This window comes from Pituophis catenifer, unplaced genomic scaffold (genome assembly GCF_029215685.1).
Source record: "Pituophis catenifer annectens isolate HBS135680 unplaced genomic scaffold, rPitCat1.0.hap2 SCAF_1, whole genome shotgun sequence".
Classification (NCBI taxonomy): domain Eukaryota; kingdom Metazoa; phylum Chordata; class Lepidosauria; order Squamata; family Colubridae; genus Pituophis; species Pituophis catenifer.
Window position 1 is genome coordinate 294,748,141 of NW_027256881.1, and position 20,482 is coordinate 294,768,622.

The window sequence follows — 20,482 nt, forward strand, 5'->3', positions numbered from 1 at the left end:
GGCTTCTTCCTGTTTCCTTCCTTCTACAGATCCCATTGTATCACAAACTGACCCCCCCCTCCCAAATAAAAAAGAACCCAACACATAAAATAGATTGAAGATGCAAAAAGCATTTTTACCTTGATATTCTGTTACATAAATGTGAGGGGATTGGGTTACTGTTTCATATTTTCAACCTTCTAAACCAATAGAGGCCATAAATTAAACCAATTATAATACTGCTGATTAAGCAGTGTAACCCTATTGTGCAATTCTGAGAATTTATTAGCATTCTGCTGTTACATCCAGTTTTTTAGGGAAACAGCAGCAGAATGATGACAAATGGGCTGATCAGGGAGCAGAGGGGAGGAAGCATGACCCTATCAATCTGATATGGTCAGTACATTTTGTTCTGCTCTTTGGATCAAACCCACTATGGGTTAACGTGACTAAAAATAACAAATTTTACCAATCTTACAATTTTATTCATGCTCAATGGGGAAAACTCTACATTAACACTGGTATAACTAAGGATTGCTCAAGGCTATCTTACGCGTAGCTTCAGGATATGGTTGAAACTTCATATGGGAATATGAGAGGAAAAGAATGTTGCCAGATCATATTTGTACCATGATAGCTGCAGATAGAGAAAGTTGTTTATTCAGTGATATTACAACTGAAATTATCAGAACATAAGTGACAAAATAAAATGTTTTTCACTTATTTAAAAGTGTTTTTTATTTTTACATAATGATAGTTATGTACTTTCTTAATTTTACTTAGATAAAACCTATCCCTCTACTGCTCAACCTCTTCCTATATGTCATTCTCATAATTCTATACAGGGTAGGTTTAGAAAAATTGTTCAGGTGGACCTCACTTTATGACTGTTTAGCAATCATTCAAAGTTAGTGGTGCTGAAAAAAACAACTTTATGACCAGTCCTTGCACTTATGACCATTACTGCATCCCCATGAGGAATACTTAAAGAATCTGGGCATGTTTAACCTAGAGAAAAGAAAACTAAAGGGAACTATGATAGTAGTTTTTATGGAGTGTTGCTTAAAGTTTGTGAACCCTTTTGAATTTTTAGTATTTCTGCATGAGTGTGAATTAAAGTATGATCTGTTCTCCATGCAGGTCCTAAAACAAAATAAACAGCACCCAATTAAACAAATACACGTTTCAGATTCCTCTGCATCATTTTTATAGGATTACGGTCAGAATTTTGACTTGGCCTTTCCAAAACATTAACTTCCCAGAATATTACACACTTTGCTCTTGGTGTGATCTTGGCTGATCGACTCCTTCCTAGGAAGGTAACACTGGTGTTGAATTGTCTCCATTTGCAGACAATCTGTCTTTCTAAAATCATCAAAAATATCCTTTGTTCAAGCCATGATATACAAAGATGTATGAAGATTTGATTTGGATAATGCATATCTAGTATTCTGCTTGTAAAGCAGGACTTCTCACGCTCAAATCTGGTTGTTATCCCATTGATTGTTACCCCATTCTGCTCATAGCAGAAACTTAAGCAAGTTACCAAATTGGTAGGTTTTGGGTTCTTTTCTAATTCTATAAAAAAAAAATACTATTTTGGACTTATGGGGTACCTTTGAGCTTATATAGAAATGGCTTGAGTAAACTGCCATGCTGTTGGAATTGCAGTGAGATTAATACATCATTAATCTCACATGCTTGAATAGTCTGTTATTGTTTCTTTTTTGAAGGAAGATGTTATATGCGTTAAGTCAGTTGTGACATAAGATATTCTCATATTTTTTAAAGTATATTCCTGTTGGATGGAACTGACATCTGGAGAATGAAAATGGATTGTCTAATAATTAAAAGGCATTACTTTCAACACTGGAAGGCTAAATGAATGGCTCCAATGATGGGTCCAAGACATAAATTAGCTATGGATGATGGTAATGAAATTTCCAAAAATGAAAACGTTATTGAAATGCTTATGTAAAGTTTTTGTATATGTACACATCCATGAGTGTAGGTTTGCATGCTTTTGCCTTTTTTTTCTTAATAACTTCATCTCTTTTTTTTCTTTCTTTTTGGTATGCAATTAATAAAAGCAATTGAAACAATTTACAAAATATAAATATCTTGAGGGAGCAGTTGAGATTTTTTTACTGAGCCTAATGAAAAGTCTGCCAATGCAGCAGTAGCCAACTGAGAAGAGGAGATTAAAGAAAAGAAGGCATTTTTTTCTCCTTCGGATAAACTGAAACGTCTTCCTTGTGGTTTCACAGACTGATAGTCAAGAAAAATGGCAGCTCTCTGTTGGAGAGCAAAAGATAGGGCGAACTGGAAAAATACATTTTGTCACTCCATTCTGCTGCTGCCACAGGTGGTTTTTGAGGTAGAGAGAATATGTTTGAGGTACAAAGAACACTGGAGGTTTTTAAGAAGAAATTGGACAATCATTTGTCTGAAATGGTGTAGGATTTCCTGCTTGAGCAGAGAGTTGGATTAGAAGACTTCCAAAGTCTCTTCCAGCTGTGTTATTCTGTTCTGCTGTTCTATTAAGTGAGCAGTGGGCGATAGAAATCCTTCAGCTTCTCTCTCCCTTCCTAAGTGGGCTCTGATACCAGGAATGAGTTCAGCTGTAAGAAAAGTGACAGGCAGAAGCTGCAGAGCCTTGGGTCTATGTGATAAAAAACAGAATACACTAATATGAAGAGGGATAGCTGACATAAAATGCCAGTCATACGCTTAGAAGTTCTCATAAATAACACTTTCATATAAGGAAGCAGATGCTGTTCTGCACCTTTTTGCAATATTGGAAAGACTGCTAAATTCTTAGGAGAAACTCAATTGCTCAATGTTTAGTTGGCTGCTACAGCAACCAAGCTATGTTCTCACTTGTACAGAGCAAGTTTCTTCCTGGTTTGATCAGGGAATTTAAAAAATGACTCATGCTCTGCAAAAAAAAAAGTCTCTCTTTTCCTTCTTAGATGAGGCATTTTCTTCTACATCTTTTGCAAATTAACCTTTAGCTTAGCAAATTGGGAATTTCCTTCTATTTTCTATCATTCCATAATCCTGCAGCAGCCTTTCATTATTAACAATAAACTGATGTGGGATAATCTCTGGAAGGGGTTTTAGGAGAACAAAATTAAGTTTGAATGAGGATATGGAAGAAAGAAAGAAAGTGGATTCTGATAAATAGGATAGGAATAGATGTCATTTGTGGGCTGGAAGCACATTTGAATTTTTTTCCCCATAATGGGCATAGCCGGTCATAAAATATCCAGCTCAAAGAAAAGCTTCCTCTCCAGGGTGCAGTTTTCCATCCCAGTGGGACCTTTGTGGGGCCAAGGTATTCCTGCAAAGAAATATGGTAGACGCTGCTGGCTATGGAGATTCTCAGTCATCCAGGTCATGGTGGTCCCAACCGTGCTTTTTGAAAAAGCACTTGCGTGTAGACAGTGCTTTTGATTTGCAGTATGCCAGCTTTATACCGTATTTTTCAGAATATAAGACGCACCTTAGTTTTGGGAGAGGAAAATAAGAAAAAAGCTGATTGGCAGGTGGATCAGCTTCCCGGAATACCCCCAATCAGCTGTTTCCAGAGGTGAATTTTAGCAACAGGTTCCTTGGTTGTGAGCTCTGGTGCCTTGCTTTTTTTTTTTTTTTTTTTCCCTGCCTCTGAAACGTCTGAAACTCCGTTTCAGGAAAAACTTTTTTTCCTGCCTCTGAAAGCGTCCAAAACAGAGCTTCAGAAAAAAAGCCTCTGAAGCTCTGTTTGGGGGCTTTTTTTTCTGAAGCTCTGTTTGGGGGCTTCTTTTCTGAAGCTTCGTTTCTGATGCAATTTTCACCCTCTGAAACCTCCGTTTGAGAAGCCGGGCGAGGCTACATTCGGAGTATAAGACGCACCCAGATTTTTACTCTCTTTTTTTGGGGGGGGAAAGGTGCATCTTATACTCCGAAAAATATGGTATTTACATTTTTAATTAAAATAATATTTTAAGATAAGTTTTCTGGGCAAAGTTTCCTTTGATTTTGTGTTGATTTAGCATTCTTGAATTGTCCTTTATTCAAGGAGAAAATAATCTGTAAATTTGGGAAGCCTTTAATTACTTCTGAAAATTAACAGAAAACCATGATGTTTATATAGAAAGGCCATAGTTATTTAATGTATAAATATAAGCCTTGTTTTCATTTCTTGGGGAAAATTCCAGATGTATGAAGCTCTGGATAAACTCTGTAGATTTTGTTGGAAGAAATGTCCATCTGGGTTCAGTTCCAAGTGGGGAAAAAGACACTGGAAACATGGAGACTGATTGGAAAGATGGTTTAATGTTGGACAGGATCACATGGTTTGAGATCCTGAGCAGAAAAAGCTCGAGATGCTGAGCGTGCCTTGGTTTTATGCCACTCTCTGAACTTTGAAGTTCCTGGGGCACAGGAAGAGTATCCTGATTAGTTGTCAGACTCCCAGAGGGTGGGGGTCTTAGCTAGCCTTGCTGGCTGATGTAATCTTCCCAGGTGCCATGTGGTGAGTTTCTGTTGCTAGATGGGTCCTCTTGTGTTGCAGATGATGGCCCATGATGAAGGTGGGGGAAGGCAGGAAGCTGCAAGGAGCTGCTTTGTCTTTTGTAGGAGGAAATATCCTTCTGGGTTCAGCTCTCACAAGTGGGGAAAAAGACACTGGAAACATGGAGACTGCTTAGAAAGATGGTTTAATGGTGGACAGGATCAAGTGGCTTGAGTTCCTGAACAGAAAAAAGGGGCGAGACGCAGTGAGTCCCCAGGTTTTATGCCCTCTCTGGCTTTGAACTTCCTGGGGCCCAAAAAGAGTATCCTGATTGCTTGTCAGACTCCCAGGGGGTGGGAGTCTTAGCTAGCCTTGCTGGCTGATGTAATCTTCCCAGGTGCCATGTGGTGAGTTTCTGTTGCTAGATGGGTCCTATTGTGTTAGTTTCTGTTACTAGATGGGTCCTATTGTGTTGCAGATGATGGTCCATTGACAAAGATTGAATTTCTGCCTCTGGCCCATTGGTCAGCTGCTTCGTCTTTAAAACATGCTTCTCCATTTTTCATCCAGGGAAACATAATATTCTGCCTTTTTAATATTTCCCAAACTATTTCATTCCTCTAGGAAAGGGGTGGGTGCTAACTTCCTACACTACATGTTTCTCCATTTCTCATCCAGGGAAATATAGTATTCTGCCTTTTTAATATTTCCCAAAATATTTCATTCTTCCAAGAGCGGGGTGGGTGCTAACTTCCTACAATTTGATACTGAGTGCAAACTTCGTTTGAAGTTTCTACCTTGTCCAGAGTACATAATGGTGTATTAGCAAAAATAATTATTTAATATGGATAGCTTATTTTAGTAAGCTTTTTTTGGTATAATATCAAGTATTTAGGACAGGAAGTCTCTTTCAAATTGGGCAAATTGAGTTTATGTTTTCTTCGGCATTAGTAGTTCTATATGACTGGAAGCATCATTAAAGTATTTATGAATTGAAAATGCTTAGAAATTGTCTTTGTTTGTTATTGTCATTAGAGCAGTTGTAGAACCAATGTTCCCATAGCAACCTGTTATCTTGGGTTTGAAAGAGAGCTTTGGAGACAAAACCAGGAAATAAATTGAGAAATGTGGTTTCTCAAATGTGGTTATAACTCAACTTAAAAAATGCTGATGGATATAATTTTAGTCAAGTTTGCTACTCATGCATTTGACATGTTAATTGAGTAGCCTTTACATGTTCAGTAGGTGGCGGCACCTAGCCATTCTTAGTTGATTTTAGAAAAGATGAGTTGGTCTGTGCTAGGAAATCCCAAAACTGTGGGTTAAAAAGCGGGGGGAAAGGTTATAGTAAATCACTTTTGCATTGATGCTAAGAAACCATATAGAAGTGTCCATGTAGACATCAAAGGTCATTAGGTGTAGTCCTCAGATTACCATGGTAATTGGGACCAGGATTGCCATCACTAAGTGATGCAAGTTTAAAGTGCAACATCACATGACCTACATCACTTAGCGACAATAATCCTGGCAATAAACCTTTTGAATTCAGAGATATTTGGAAGACTTTCCTCATTTTTCCATACTTGTTTCCATCCTCTGTGTTCATTAACTTCTCTGAAACTCTTCGTTAAGTTTCTTCCCAAAATTTCTGTCTTTCTTGGCCATGGCTTCATTTCTCTTGGCAAATTTCTAGTTTGTTCTGACATCCACTTTGTTTTCTTCTCTTTCTTGTGTTCAAGATGATTAGTCTTAATCGATATGAAAAAGTATTCAATTCAGGGGTGAAATCCAGCAGGTTCTGACAGGTTCTGGAGAACTGGTAGTGGAAATTTTGAGTAGTTCAGAGAACCAGCAAATACCATCTCTGGCTGGCCCTAGAGTGGGGTGGGAATGGAGATTTTGCAATATCCTACCCCCAGGAGTGGGGTGGGAATGGGAATTTTGCAGTATCCTTCCCCTGGAGTCGGGTGGAAATGGGGATTTTGCAGTATCCTTTCCCTGGAGTCGGGTGGGAATGGAGATTTCGCAGTAACTTTCCCTTGCCACGCCCAGAACCAGTAGTAAAAAAATTTGGAATTCACCACTGATTCAATTACTATATTTATTTGAAAGGAGGAGTAATTATTTCCCCAATAATTTACCTTTAGAATAGAAGGATAAATAGATTTACTAAAAATATGGAGCAAAACCTTTTTTTCTGCTAATCTTTCCTTTAAGGACAGGGGTCATATGTAGAGTCAAGTTCTTTTTGAGGAGCTATGGCAGTACTTAAGTGAACTGATTTTTTACTTACAGTATTTATTTAGACTGGTATTCTTTGAAATGGAAAAGTTACTGAGTTCATTCTGTATATCTACATTTTTTCAAATGTAAGCAATGCTCTCTTCTTAACATTCACACGTTTCAACATCCTCCTACTTCTTCCTTTTGATTCCTAGCCGTAAAATGTCACATAGTTGATTGCTGCAAGACTTTCTTACTAGTTAAATCTTCCACTGGAAATTTTGTAGGAAATTCACTATTCCTCATCTTTTTCCACTCTATGTGGTGATTCTCACTTCATCATGTACTTCAGATACTTTGCTGAAATGCAGATTGGTTGCATTTTTTGGTATTCAGAATCTAATTGTGATTTTGTGCTAGTATAAAGCCGATCTTCTAGCCGATGTTGGCATTTGTACCTCTTACGTTCCTGGTGATTGGAGTCTTACTGAACACTATAGAATAAGATGCACAGTATTTTATGATATATTGCAGGTAATTCTGTATGTAATTATAAATGTTTCCCAATAGCACAAAATCTCTAGTAAATATAGCTTGCTATTTTTAGTCATCTGTGGAATGAACTAATGCTGTTATAAGATACAATTTATTGTACAGCTTTGGAGTCAAATAGAACTAGTTTTATGTTGGAATATATTTAATAGATATTTGTATTTTAAATATAATAATTATGTAAATTATATATGTAATTGCGTACATTACATACATAACATTATACGAGGATTGAGCTGCATCCAAATTTGGAATTTATTTGGCCCTAATGCTCTTAATGAAATCTTCATTTTAAAAAATGCGGTGGATGAGGGAAGATTGGTTAATATTTATAAAATACAGATAGTTCTTAATTTACGACTATTTGAAATTATGACAGTGCTAAACGAAGGGGTTTATGTCCTATGCCTAAAGTTATGGCTAGCATCTCAGCTGTCATGTGATGAAAATTTTGTCGCTTGATGATCCATCTACCCTTACAACCAACTGCAGGGATGCTGCAATTTTCTCCCACCTGCTTATATCTCCCCTCCCCCAAAAAAAACTTTGGATTTTTTTTTCAAGCTTACTGCAAGCCTCCTACAAGCACAATATATTTAATACTTTGCATATCATTACCACAGTCACAACAAGGGGAATCTTTCCATCCCCACTGATACAGGGCAGAGGCAATGACAGAATGGAAATGACACAAAACAGGTTTTAAGACAGAATCAGGAGTTTTGGCGTTGTATATAAAACCATGAGCACTGTACTTTAGAAAATGCAAATGGGAAGTATATTTTCTCATTTTGTTTAGTTCTTAAACTGGAGAGCATCTGATGAAATTTATGCAGGTTTAAAATGAGTCAAGGAAATTTCATTTTTCCTTTACACAAAGCACCTCTGCTTGGTCATATTCCCGTTATATTGGTTAATAATAGCCAACATTATAAATTGATTTTAAAAATGAAGAAAATGAGAATATCAACAAATATTACTTTCTATTTCTTGCGATATCTCTTAATTTTTATGTAGTCCAAATAAAGTCTGACTACTGGAAAATTAATCTGATTCTACTAATTTATTGTATTAGGAAAAGCTGACCTTTGCTCAGAAGGATTTATGTAAGAAAAATCTAGTATTAGGCTGAAATCCTGTAATGTACTAATTTTTGGGAGACCTCTGAGCAAAGGTCATGGAACCCAGTAGATTAAAATTTGGGTACAGGCACAAATCATGGTTGTTACTATACTAATTTCATTTCATTTCAAAGGTTTTTTGGGAGAGAAGGTGCCTTCAAGTCAGTCTTCACTTCTGATGACAGCCTGGATATGTCCCTGCAGTTTTCATAGCAAGATTTCAGAAGTGCTTTGCCATTGCCTGCTTCTGAAGGCTGAGAAAGAGAGAGAGATTGGCCCAATGTCACCCAGCTGGCTTTGGACCTAAAGTGGGACTAGAACTTATGGTCTCTTAGTTTGTAACCTTGGCAATTAATTCATTATCTAAGTATCAGAGGGACTGCTGAATCGTATTCTTCCCATTCCCCTACCTATGCTTGACATCTATGTATAAAATTTTACTTAAAGGTAGAATTTTGTAGCTGTATATTATTGTATATGGGCGTACTTTACAAGCATGTTTGTAAAGACAAAGAGTAGATGAGAAATCAACCTGATTCCTCTCTATTTGGATAATAAACTTCTTCTTCTTCTTCTTTTTTTTTTTGTGACAAGACATCCTTCTCTGAAGAATGAGGTAAGACTAACATTTCCCAACAATTGAAGAAGAGTTTGTTTGGCATCTGGTGAAACTCTGGACAATAGAGACAGCCCAAAAGCTTGGTAGGATTGCTCCTGAGCAGTCTCTCCCTATTAGCGGATCCCAAGGGATCCCTTGGTTTACTGAGGAACGCTGAGAAATATAGTAGATCCGTGATCTAGTACCTCTCTGTGGGCATGCGAGCCGTCGCCCCAGCTCAGCTCCCCCATGCATGTGCACGTGCCTCCTGCCAGCCAGCTGGTCTTCAGGTCTCTACAGCACATGCGCAGGGGCAGGGCACATGCATGGGGACCACGCGTGCATTGCATTTTGGGGGTTCAGGTACTCGCATTTGCGCACATGTGCTTTGGGCACTCGGTCTGGAAAAGGTTAGCCATCACTGTACTAGGTAAAAAGACTCTTGGAGAGAAAGAAACAAATATGACCAACATGTAAACTGAAATATGACCCTACTCTATGGTATAACAGTGAGGAAACAAAATTACTGTTTTACTCTGTTGCATTTCTAAAATGCCAACCAACTGCACTATTTTAGAGTTGCTGAAATCAGAGAGACTTTATTAAGTAGTGATATTTTTTTTGTTCCAATTGCTGCTTTTTTCAATTTTAAATGGGGAGGGATTTGGCTATATATTGCTGATTTGGCCGCTACTTATATATTCTAATAACTGCCTTCATGATTGTGGAACATTAGAATATACATTTAATAAACTAAATGGGAAATTCCCTGAACTCAGTTGGAGTTCTTCAGAATAAATGTGCATTCATTAATTTTAATTTCCTTCAAGTTCAGTGAGTTTTGCCCATTCAATTACATTTTTTAAATGATTCTGACTAGATGTGTGGCATTCTGAGTGTGGGCAATTTAATTTTTCTTAGATGTCACTAATGAACTGGATTGTTTCAATGTTCCCTAGCTTGTGGATAATGCCACCTGCCAAACTAATTTTCAGTAGGATCAAATGTTTGCTTTAAGGCATTCTAATGGTGAAATGTTCCTAATTAATGTAATAATAGTTACTTTCAACTTGTGATTTCATTACAGCTGTAAAATGGGTATTTGAGGATGTAGCTAGAAGGTGTATGTCACTGTTATCACAAATCTCTACTGCTCTAATTCCATTAACAGCTACAGTAGTGGCCAAAATTGTGGAAACCTTTTGGGAAAAGTGTATTTTCTAAAACTAGCTAATAACACCACTTTTTTTTTGGAGTAGTACCATAAAAGTAAATACCAATGAAAAGATAATTTAATCAAGAATGTAATGCAATAACTTTTATGAAGGACTTGCTATTAGAATAGCACTTACGGTATAAAGAAGAAAAGTGAAACACATAGAAAAAATGAGATATACAAAAATTATCACCATAGAAAAAAAGATATACAAAAATTATCACGTCAGTTAATAATTGGGTAACCTTTACCATGAATTACAGCCTTACAACGTCTTCCCATGGAATGAACCAAGTCTTTAGTTCTGCAGCTGTTATAATGTGAAACCAAGTTTGAATGATTGCTTCTATTAACTGGGTTTTATTGCTGGGTCGCTTCTGACTAACAAGTTTCTTTAGTTGGCTCCATAGAGTTTCAATTGTTAAGGTTAAGGTCTGGACTATTCCCAGGTCATTCCATCAGTGGAATATGATTATCTTGAAACTCCAAAAAAAAAAGTAGGGTTATTAGCCATCAAACCTCAAAAATACACTTTTCCCAAAAGGTTTCCACAATTTTGGCCACTATTGTATGTTTATTTGCTTGTGTGTTATGTTTAAAAGTATTTAATAGTAACGGTAATAGTTAATAATGAACAGTTCAGCATATACAATGAACTTTAACACTTATTTTATTTTTGGTTTGTAGTTTGATTTTACATTGTATATTGAACAAAATATTCTGGTTCTAATTAACAGTATTTATGTTATACTTGTAAAGTTTTCTGTGAAAACTATTTAAATATTGGTTTCTGACCTTCGATAAAGGTCAGTTTATAGGTCAGTTTAAACAAAGTTTAAGTATACTATGCCTTGGTCCCTGGTCAAGAAAAGCCCCGGAGTTAATTTGATCTTCTGGGGATAGTCTGCAGGGGAGAAAACAAAACTTGCTGGCCCATATTATAGATAATTTCCATTCTGCCTCTTCATTCTTGCCTCTCCTATGTAATTTAGATCTGAACATCCAGCTACTAGAGGGAAAATCCCAAGCCACTTAGAAGGAAAGTCTCAGATTAAGTTCATTGGGACATTGTACTCAGCATAAAAGAAAAAAGTTCAGGGTAACCAATAAAAAGAAACAAAATCAGATTCTCTGTTCTTACCATTGTTGATAGATTTACAGGTAAAACCAAACTGCCTTATGTGAACCCAGCCACTAAAAATGTTATAAGGAAAAGAGGCAGAGGTGGGCTGCTGCCAGTTCGGACCGGTTCACCCATACTGGTAGTTCCAGCCACCGGCTGGGCCTGCCCGCCCACCCCAGTGCTTTCCCGTCCTATATATCTCACTCATTGACTCGCTCGCCCCGCCCATGCAGCCCAGCTGATTTCTGCGCCTCACCCGCTCTACTCACTATGGCTGCCCGAGAAGGTGTGCTGGAAGCCGCGCACATGAAATCACCGTGTGTTTGAAGCCGTGCGCAAGCGCAGAAGGTGCATGTGAAGCGCATGTGTGTATACGTGTTCACATTTTCAATTCTGCACTAAGCGAACTGGTTGTTAAATTATGTGAAGCCCACATCTGAAAAGATGTCATTTCAGGCCTTGGAAGTTGAATCCGGGTTGATGTTTTTGTTCTTAGAGGCTGAAAAGCAATTTGCAGCAACTAAGAAAGTAATCATAGATTGTAAAGAAGAGGCTTTGCAATATAAAATAGTAGTTTCCTTCATGGTTTGTTTTGGCCTGGTAGACTGGTGGTCAATGTGATATGTGATTTTTTGCAATTGAATGGGAGTATTACAACAGAAAATGGCTATATTTTTAACTTTTGTATTATTTTAGAAATTTTATTACATCTTTTGGCTCCACACTCTGGAAGCCCCAGATCCAATCTGTCACTGCTCTTTCTCCCAGTTTCATGTTTACTAACCTATATACAGTGTGAGTATTTTTGAAACATTTTAAAACCCACACAATGGAAAATGAATCTACTCATGTCAGACACAGATTTGTAATTTAAATTCAGTTTCAGTCTTACAAAGAAATTTTACCTGTGCAAGCTTTTTCAAAAAGGACCACATCCTTTTTCCACCCCTACCCCTCAAACTGGAATGGAATGAGCTGTTATTTGAAAGTCTTTGTTGAAGAAATGTAAAACTACTTCATGCAGACATTCCACATTTCAAGCCCACATTCTGTCATATCCTTACCCTAAATTTTCTTTTTCACATTCATATATGTGCCAAGGAGCAAACATATAGTCTGTACTGTCCAAAGTTTATTCATTGTCATCCCTCCCACCCTTTTGATCAGAATGCTGCCCAGCACCTTCTCAAGTATATTTAATAAACTCCCAATAGTTTTTGTATTTTCTCTTGTTTCCTGGGGTAGAGGGAACAGTACCACCATTCTTCCTACCTGTGTATCAGACATAGGTACAATCTTAAACAACCTGCTCCAATCCATATTTTACCATATTTAACCATTGACAACAATCTTGAAGCACGTAACACTTCTTTTTTATGTCTTTCTCCTTGTATAGTAACATGGTTTTTTTAAAGAATAGAATTCTTTATTGGCCAAGTGTGACTGGACACACAAGTAATTTGTCTTTCAGTACTATTTTTTAAAATATTCCTGTCAGTTTCATGCTGATCTCGAAAACACACCTTCCGGCATTCCTTCACTTCACAGTTACATCCCAAGTCATTTAATTACTTTTATTTTTAATTTGCTCTGCTCTGCTCTCTATATACACAATATGTAATTTTCTTTCATCCTCAGGTTTTGCAGGGAGTATTCTGTTTTATTTATTTTTCTCATGTATTGTTTATCTCACTTCACCATTCTAGTAGGTGTCCTTTTTCATTTTTTCCATCAGTATGATATATGTGGCACTTTGTAACATAATTCTTTTTACTCCAAGTAAATAAACTTCCAAGTAGATTACCTGTTTCCTTACGTTGCTTTCCATTCATCTAGTGTGGAGACAGTTACAATTTTAGGGTTTTTTTCATATAGCGCTACTCATACTTCTTCCCCCTGCAATCGTTCTATTTTTACTCTTATTTCTTTCTCTTTTTCTTTTTTTCTATTTGAATTTTTTTTCATAATCCACTTACAAGTTATGGGATCAATTAGTACAAAAAACCCCTCTTATTACCCTTGTATCATTCATTTGTTCTCTCACATTTTCATTACAAACCATCAAATCAACCATACTTTTAAATTCCTTTGTATGCCATGTATATGGATTAAGGAATGCCTCAACTGTGCATTAGAAACAAGCAAATAAAAGCAAATACTCACCAAACAATAATTGTTCTCAATTTTTCTTGAACTTCTGTATGTCCCAGTAGTTTTTTTAAAAAATCTTTTCCTATGCATTTACTCATGTCACCAAACTTTCTCCTTGGATCATATTCATTCAAGAATTTTGCAGATTTCCTCCAACTCTATTATTTCTTTCATTAACACTGTTCACTGTAACTAGCCAATGGATTCCTACTTCATAACAATCTAATAATACATAACAATGCATAACAATCTATGTGTTCCCAACTCATTTTCTAACAAATGTATTTACAGACAAATATAGTAGACCACATTTTCAGAAAATGCATTTTCTGACAAACGTAATAGACCACAACCTACTACTTGATAAAATAGAAAAATGTGGATTATACAACATCACCACCAGATGAATTCGTAACTGGCTGACCAATCTCACTCTACATGTAGTCCTCAATGGAGCTGCATTTACATGGAGAAAAGTATGCAGTGAGGTACCCCAAGGCTCTGTCTTAGGTCCAGTACTCTTCAACATCTTCATCAATGATTTGGATAAGGGGATAGATCAAACTGAGCTGGCAGGAATAGCCAACACTCCAGAAGATAGGCTTAAGATCCAGAAGGATATTGACAGATTTGAACATTGGGTGCTATCTAACAAAATGAAATTCAATGGTGAAAAGATTAAAGGTCTACACTTGGGCAAGACAAACCAAATGCATAGGTATAGTATAGGTGATACCTGGCTCAATAGTAGTAACTGTGAGAGGGATCTTGGAGTCCTAATGGACAATCACTTAAATATGAGCCAGTATTGTACTGCAGCTGCCAAAACAGCCAATGCAGTCCTAGGCTGCATTAACAGAGGGATAGAATTAAGATCACATGATGCATTAATACCGCTTTATAATACCTTGGTTAGACCACACTTGGAATACTGCATTCTGATTTGGTCGCCACGATGTAAAAAAGATGTTGAGATTCTAGAAAGAGTACAGAGAAGAGCAACAAAGATTAGGAGATCGGAGGCTAAAACATATAAAGAACGATTGCTGGAATTGGGTATGCCTAGTTTAATGAAAAGAAGGATTACAGTGACATGATAGCAGTGTTCCAATATCTAAGGGGTTGCCACAAAGAAGAGGGAGTCAACTATTCTCCAAAGCACCTGAAGGCAGGACAAAAAGCAATGGATAGAAAGTAATCAAAGAGAGAAACAATTTAGAACAGGAGAAATTTCTTGATAGAACAATTCATCAGTGGAACAACTTGCCTCCAGAAGTTGTGAATACTCCAGTACTGGAAGTTTTTAAGAAGAAATAGAATAACCATTTGTCTGAAATGGCATAGGGCAGGGTTGTCAAACTCCCGGCCTATGGGCCGGATGTGTCACGTGTTGGCATGCCCACGCCCAGTTTAGCGAAGGGGAAAAAAATCCCGATACATCACGTGATGACGACGTGAGTTTGACACCCCTGGCATAGGGTTTCCTGGCTGAGCAGGGGGTAGAACTAGAAGACCTCCAAGGTCCTTTCCAATTCAATTATTCTGCCTTCCCTGATTACTAAACCTGTACCTTCACTTCCACACACACACTCATCAACTCCAGCTCAAAAATGTCACCATCCTTTAAAACTGTTCCCCCTTTTCCAGGGGTTGTTAAACTGACCATTTTTCCCCCTTATGCAGTAATGGTGTACTACTATACATTTGTCCTGTTTCTACAAATGGTTTGTGAGAAGCAGTATTGTGCTTTATACCTGATCAGAATGTAATGATATTTATTTCTGTAAGGAACAATATTGTCAGTGGTGATGCAAGAGATATTTTCCTTGTTACAAAGTTCTACAAAGTTAATTTCTTCAGAATACTTCATGTGCTGTGGCATCATTTTCATATTGAGGGAGAACAGTTTCAGTAATTTTTCAAAACAAATTATTCCTGCTTAAATGGAAATCAAAGAAAATGTATTTTATGGCAATAAAATTGAAAACACAATAAATTATACATAATGGTTTGTAGAAATTAAAGAAAATAAATCCAGTGCCTAACTATATATTTCAAAATGTCTTTAGACATAACTTTATGGAAAGCCGCACAGAAATATATTAAATATATTTTTTCTTCAGAAGAACATACATACAAATAGAGATTATTCATTATGGCATGGCTTTTTGTGTGTGTGTCTTGGCATCTTAAAGACGGGTATCTTTTGGTTTTGCTGCTTCACCTTTCATATTTATCTCTTAAGAGTCTATGATAGCATTGCTTTTGTGGCAATATATTAAATTCCAGGAACTTATTCTAGTTTCCTAAGGAGATAGAAAAACAATTTATTCCAGATTCTAGGGCTCATATTTTCCTCTTGAATCCACTCTTACAATTATTCACATAGCAGTGAACTGAATTGATACTTTGTACAGGCACAAAATGAATCAATGAAGTGTTTCAAGCATTCCACCGCCACCCCTTATAAGGATGAAATATTGTGAGTACTTCTCATACAACCAAAGGTAAATTCACCTGAAAGTGACTTCCTTAACTCTGACAAAGCTGTAGCAGGTGATTAGCTGTTTGCTTGAGTCATAATTTCTTTGTGCCTCCTTACAACACTATTGAGGGAATTCCCATCTGAGAAATCTTTATATGATCTGAGAAGGAAGACATGTACCAAAAAAAAAAAAAAAAAAACACCTGACCTTTTTAAAAGCATGACTTATGTGTACTGTATTATTTTGCAATTTACTCCCTGTGACTGGGATGTGAGACTTTGGGGTAATATTCCTGATTTATATACTAATTCTGTGCACTTTTGATTTCCTGTGGTCAGCTGCTACATTCTAATTAATTGCAGGGGTATTTAAGGCTTTATTGCCATTGCTGTCAGAGATATAAACAAGTACGTAGCTTTATGCCCAGGTACACATCTGTACACCTGGTGTTCAAACCATATATGTCTAGTCCTCAATCTATTCTGGGATATACCTGTAATTAAGCCATTTCTCATCTATACAGTATTAATACCTTGAATCACATTTATAATTTGATGGGAGCATCTGCTATTCCTTCCATTTTCATTTATCATATATACCACCCACCCAACAATATTCACAGTCATTGTTCGCAAAGCTGTTTTGAAAATTTATGTATTTATTTTAAATTTATGTAGTCTCCCATATCTGAAAACAAGTGATTCTGGATGGCATACAAACAGTAATATCAAATAATTATTATTTTAAAACATTAAAAATGATAAAATGGAATTCCTATCTTACTGCTAAGTATTTTGAGAGAGTGTGACCGAAGAGTGAAGGAAGCCACTTTGTTCTCCAGTGCAGTGTCCATAAAACATAATACTTTAAGCCATGGGTGTGCAACCTTGGTAACTTTAAGACCTGAAGACTTCAACTCCCAGAATTCTCCAGTTACCTAGGCTGATTGGGGAATTCTGGGAGTTGAAGTCCACATGTTTTAAAGTTGCCAAGGTTGGACACTCCTGCTTTAAGCTGTTTTACTCTGTCCTTGCAATTGCAAGAAATGGCTCTATATCACTTCAGCTTCCACTGTCACTACAAGTAAAGATCATGAAACCAACACTGGTCACAAGAACAATAGGAGAAGGAGCAGGAGACAGTCCACATTTCCCACAATCTTTTTCATTCACCAATCTTCTCAAGTGTACTGAATCTCCAAAGTTCTATGTTTGTCACAAACTTCAATCCTGCCTCAGTGCCATTACAGAAAATAAATAAATGATATTAGATTTCATTTTAACAGTTAAAACCATTTGCCATTTTTCTTATGTCTAAAAATAGTTTGTATCTTGTTTGCTGAGAAGCAGTTATACATAGAAGTGAAACCAAATAGGAAATCCTCCTATACGTATGATGGGCTATAAGTATAGCCTATCATAATAATATCCAATCTTTAAATTAAATAGAAGAGCAAACTATTAGAAAGAGAAACAGACTAATGTATTTTTAAAATACCTAAAACAAAAGTACCTCTTATCTATTTGAATATGGATCACTTTTGTACAAATGTATGGGAAATTTATTATGCAAGCATATGGCAAACGGAACTCTTTTCTAATAATCATATTTTTATTATTCCCTTTGTGGTTTAGGTGGGATTATTTTAGATTTCTCTAGTCAGGGTTTAGTACCAATTTAATTATGCAGACAGGCTAAACAGCTGAGTTAAGCAACCCAATTTAAGGAAAGAATTCTTCTTAAAACAGTGCAAAAGTCTAGAGGACTTTGTCATGTCTTAGGTTTGGGGATACACATTAGCTGGAATTATGCAACATACTGAACTACAAAATAACAAATCACTTTTACCCTAGCATGTTCTGGAACTCAGTGGTTCGGTTTCATGTTGATCCCAGAAGACTGTAAATTGGATCTTCATGATTAAGATATACTGTACGAACACAGTGTCTAATATTTCAGGAAGGCAAGATCAGGAAGCTGAATTGTTGCAAGAATACACAAAGCTTAAGTTAATTCAAAATTTCATTCTGAAATATGGGATAAATTCATTGTCTGAAAGAACTCCTCAGATTCTTAACTTCATGCCATTCTTGCAACAAATTTCTTTCTTTGCCTTCTTGTTATATCCTATTCTTCCTGCTGTGGTTCAGTCTAGGCAAATCTGCAAATGTTACAATTTCAATGTGATCTTCTTCTTTCCACTTTTTCTCAAGGAAGCTAATAAGTCATAATAGGAAGAAAAGCCACTCAGAATATGGATGTAGTAAGAAATCTCCATTTTCAGCCCAGATTTTTCTAAAACCAACATTTTAACAAATTTTGATTTTTTTAGTTCTTCATAAAGACAAATCTATAGGGATCATGATTCATCACTAATATAGAAAGAAAAGAATGAACAAGATCCACATTTTAAAACACACTTTTCCTCCCCGCATAGTTGCTGGATGTGGTCGTCTACCTAGCACAGAAGTATCATCGATTGCTTGTCCTCGGGCGTAGACACATGCTGAAAAATTCGTTTCAGTGGAAAAAAAGAGACATGGATGACATGCAGAAGAAAGCAGATTTCTTCTTTACTGATAATATGTATGTTGTTTGATTTTTAGAAAGTATCATCTTTAGAAATCATTGCAATAGTTCCAGGTTGCATATGAGCATTGAGACTGAATTTAACAAAAATAATATACTATATTTTATATATGAGAATGCTATATATTCTTGATATACTATATTTTATTTTGCAATTGTGTAATGTTTTTCCATAGAATAGATAAATGCAGGCTTTTCACTTATTTTATTCACAACAATGCATGCCTTTTTTTACAACAGTCAATAGCTCTGCATACCTAATTACCTTTGAATATGATAATGAACCACACTATTAAACCCCACAACTCGTGTTTTTATTAACAAATTACAAAAAATTGATAAAATAACTATATATCCAACCCTCTCCTCCACCGTTAACAATACCATTTTTAAACTTAAAGGAATTAATAGAAACAAAAAAAAAACAAAAACAGAAACATGTAGATGATGTTAATATCTTTAACATTTAAATATTTTCCCATAAATCTACTGATAAAATAAACACTCTGTTCCAAAAATATGTCAACTAATCACATAACCAATTGTATGGATCTATGGGATTCCTCAAATTTTTACACCTCCAACAGAAAAATGAATGTGACACAATATCTTGTAACTGTTCTTATTTTAATTTCTATTTTAATGCAATTTAATAAACTTCTTATCAAATGGAAGTTTTCCGTTTAAAACAAAAAAATGTTGACATACATTTCAATGCTTAACAAATACCTCTGTTTATTTCTTTGAACTGATAGGAAATGTAATTATCCATTTTTAGTAAAATCTGTAAACTGCTGTTTATTAATATAATAAATATAGCTACACGTATTCTATCATCAACTTTTAGAACAAATCCTAAGGGAAACCAGGAAATAAAACACTTCACTTGGAGAACTATTTAGTAAAAACTAAAAATGTTCCCTAGTGACTAAGTATGCAGGCTTGGTCTAAATATTTGATATTATTCATATAAATTGTAAGTATATCAGTATATGCATATATATAAGTAAATAGATACCCATGATATAGACATAATGCTAAGATTAAACAAGTTAAACACCTCATATTTAGGATCTTGAAATAATTATTTGAATCAGTTCTATAGTACTTTACTGTGCAAACTGCAATGGTGTACATAATATTTCTGTTTGCCTTTTTTTTAAAAAAAAATAGGTCTAAAGATGATCCATTTCTACTCTATGCCACTTTTCACTCAGGTGGTCACTGTATGTTGGTAACTAGAGATCTATTACGGGATCACAGAGCTGTTCTTTCTGATAATGTTACTCGTCGCTTGTTTTTTAAATGGCAACGTGGACATCAGATGGTGGTGTCAAGCTATGTACCAGGAAAGATATTAACATTTGAGGTACTGTTACACATATTCATGCTATTCTTGTTTAATAATTATCAAGCATGAGTGATAAATCAAAGGGGATATAGTCTTTGTAAAGAAAACCCAGATGATTTTTTCCAATAAAAATGTCCTCAGCATAATTTGTAATGTTTAATATTTATACACTAGTTTACTGAAGGATTGTTTTTGAATTATATTCCATTATGAGAAGCATTTTATCAATGCTTTGCTTGTAATCTTACATAAAAGAGTTTATAGATAGAGATATGGGGGGGAGGGGACCTGGTTCAATTTAGATGTTCCCTCAGTTCATTACTGGAGGATACCAAGTTTCCTATCTTTGGTTTAAAATATATTATAAAATCTTAATATTCTTGTGCAAAATATATAATGCAGTCCTGTCTTTCATTATTTAATAGGATGCTTTGCCATATGATACAGTTGTGCAGACTGATGGTAACACATGGCACATTCCCTATGATGACAACTTGTCCAAGAGAGTTTCTTATGAAATTCCAGGGAAGTGGCTCTGTCTTCAGAAGAAATAAAAGATGCTTTTTTTGTTCAAAGTGAAAATGTATGCATGGCACCT

At 35.9% G+C, this 20,482-nt stretch overlaps 1 protein-coding gene across 3 annotated transcripts in view; it reads left to right on the forward strand.

The window, feature by feature from the left end:
• Positions 1-20,466, forward strand: part of PRORP (protein only RNase P catalytic subunit) — a 40,486-nt gene extending 20,020 nt beyond the window's left edge. For all 3 annotated transcript variants that reach the window (XM_070931380.1, XM_070931379.1, XM_070931381.1), the window contains exons 6-8: positions 18,382-18,530; positions 19,707-19,902; positions 20,310-20,466. In XM_070931380.1, coding sequence (XP_070787481.1) covers positions 18,382-18,530; positions 19,707-19,902; positions 20,310-20,438 — 474 coding nt within the window. In that variant the 3' untranslated portion in view covers positions 20,439-20,466. The remainder of the gene's footprint in view (positions 1-18,381; positions 18,531-19,706; positions 19,903-20,309) is intronic.
• Positions 20,467-20,482: the final 16 nt, after the last annotated feature.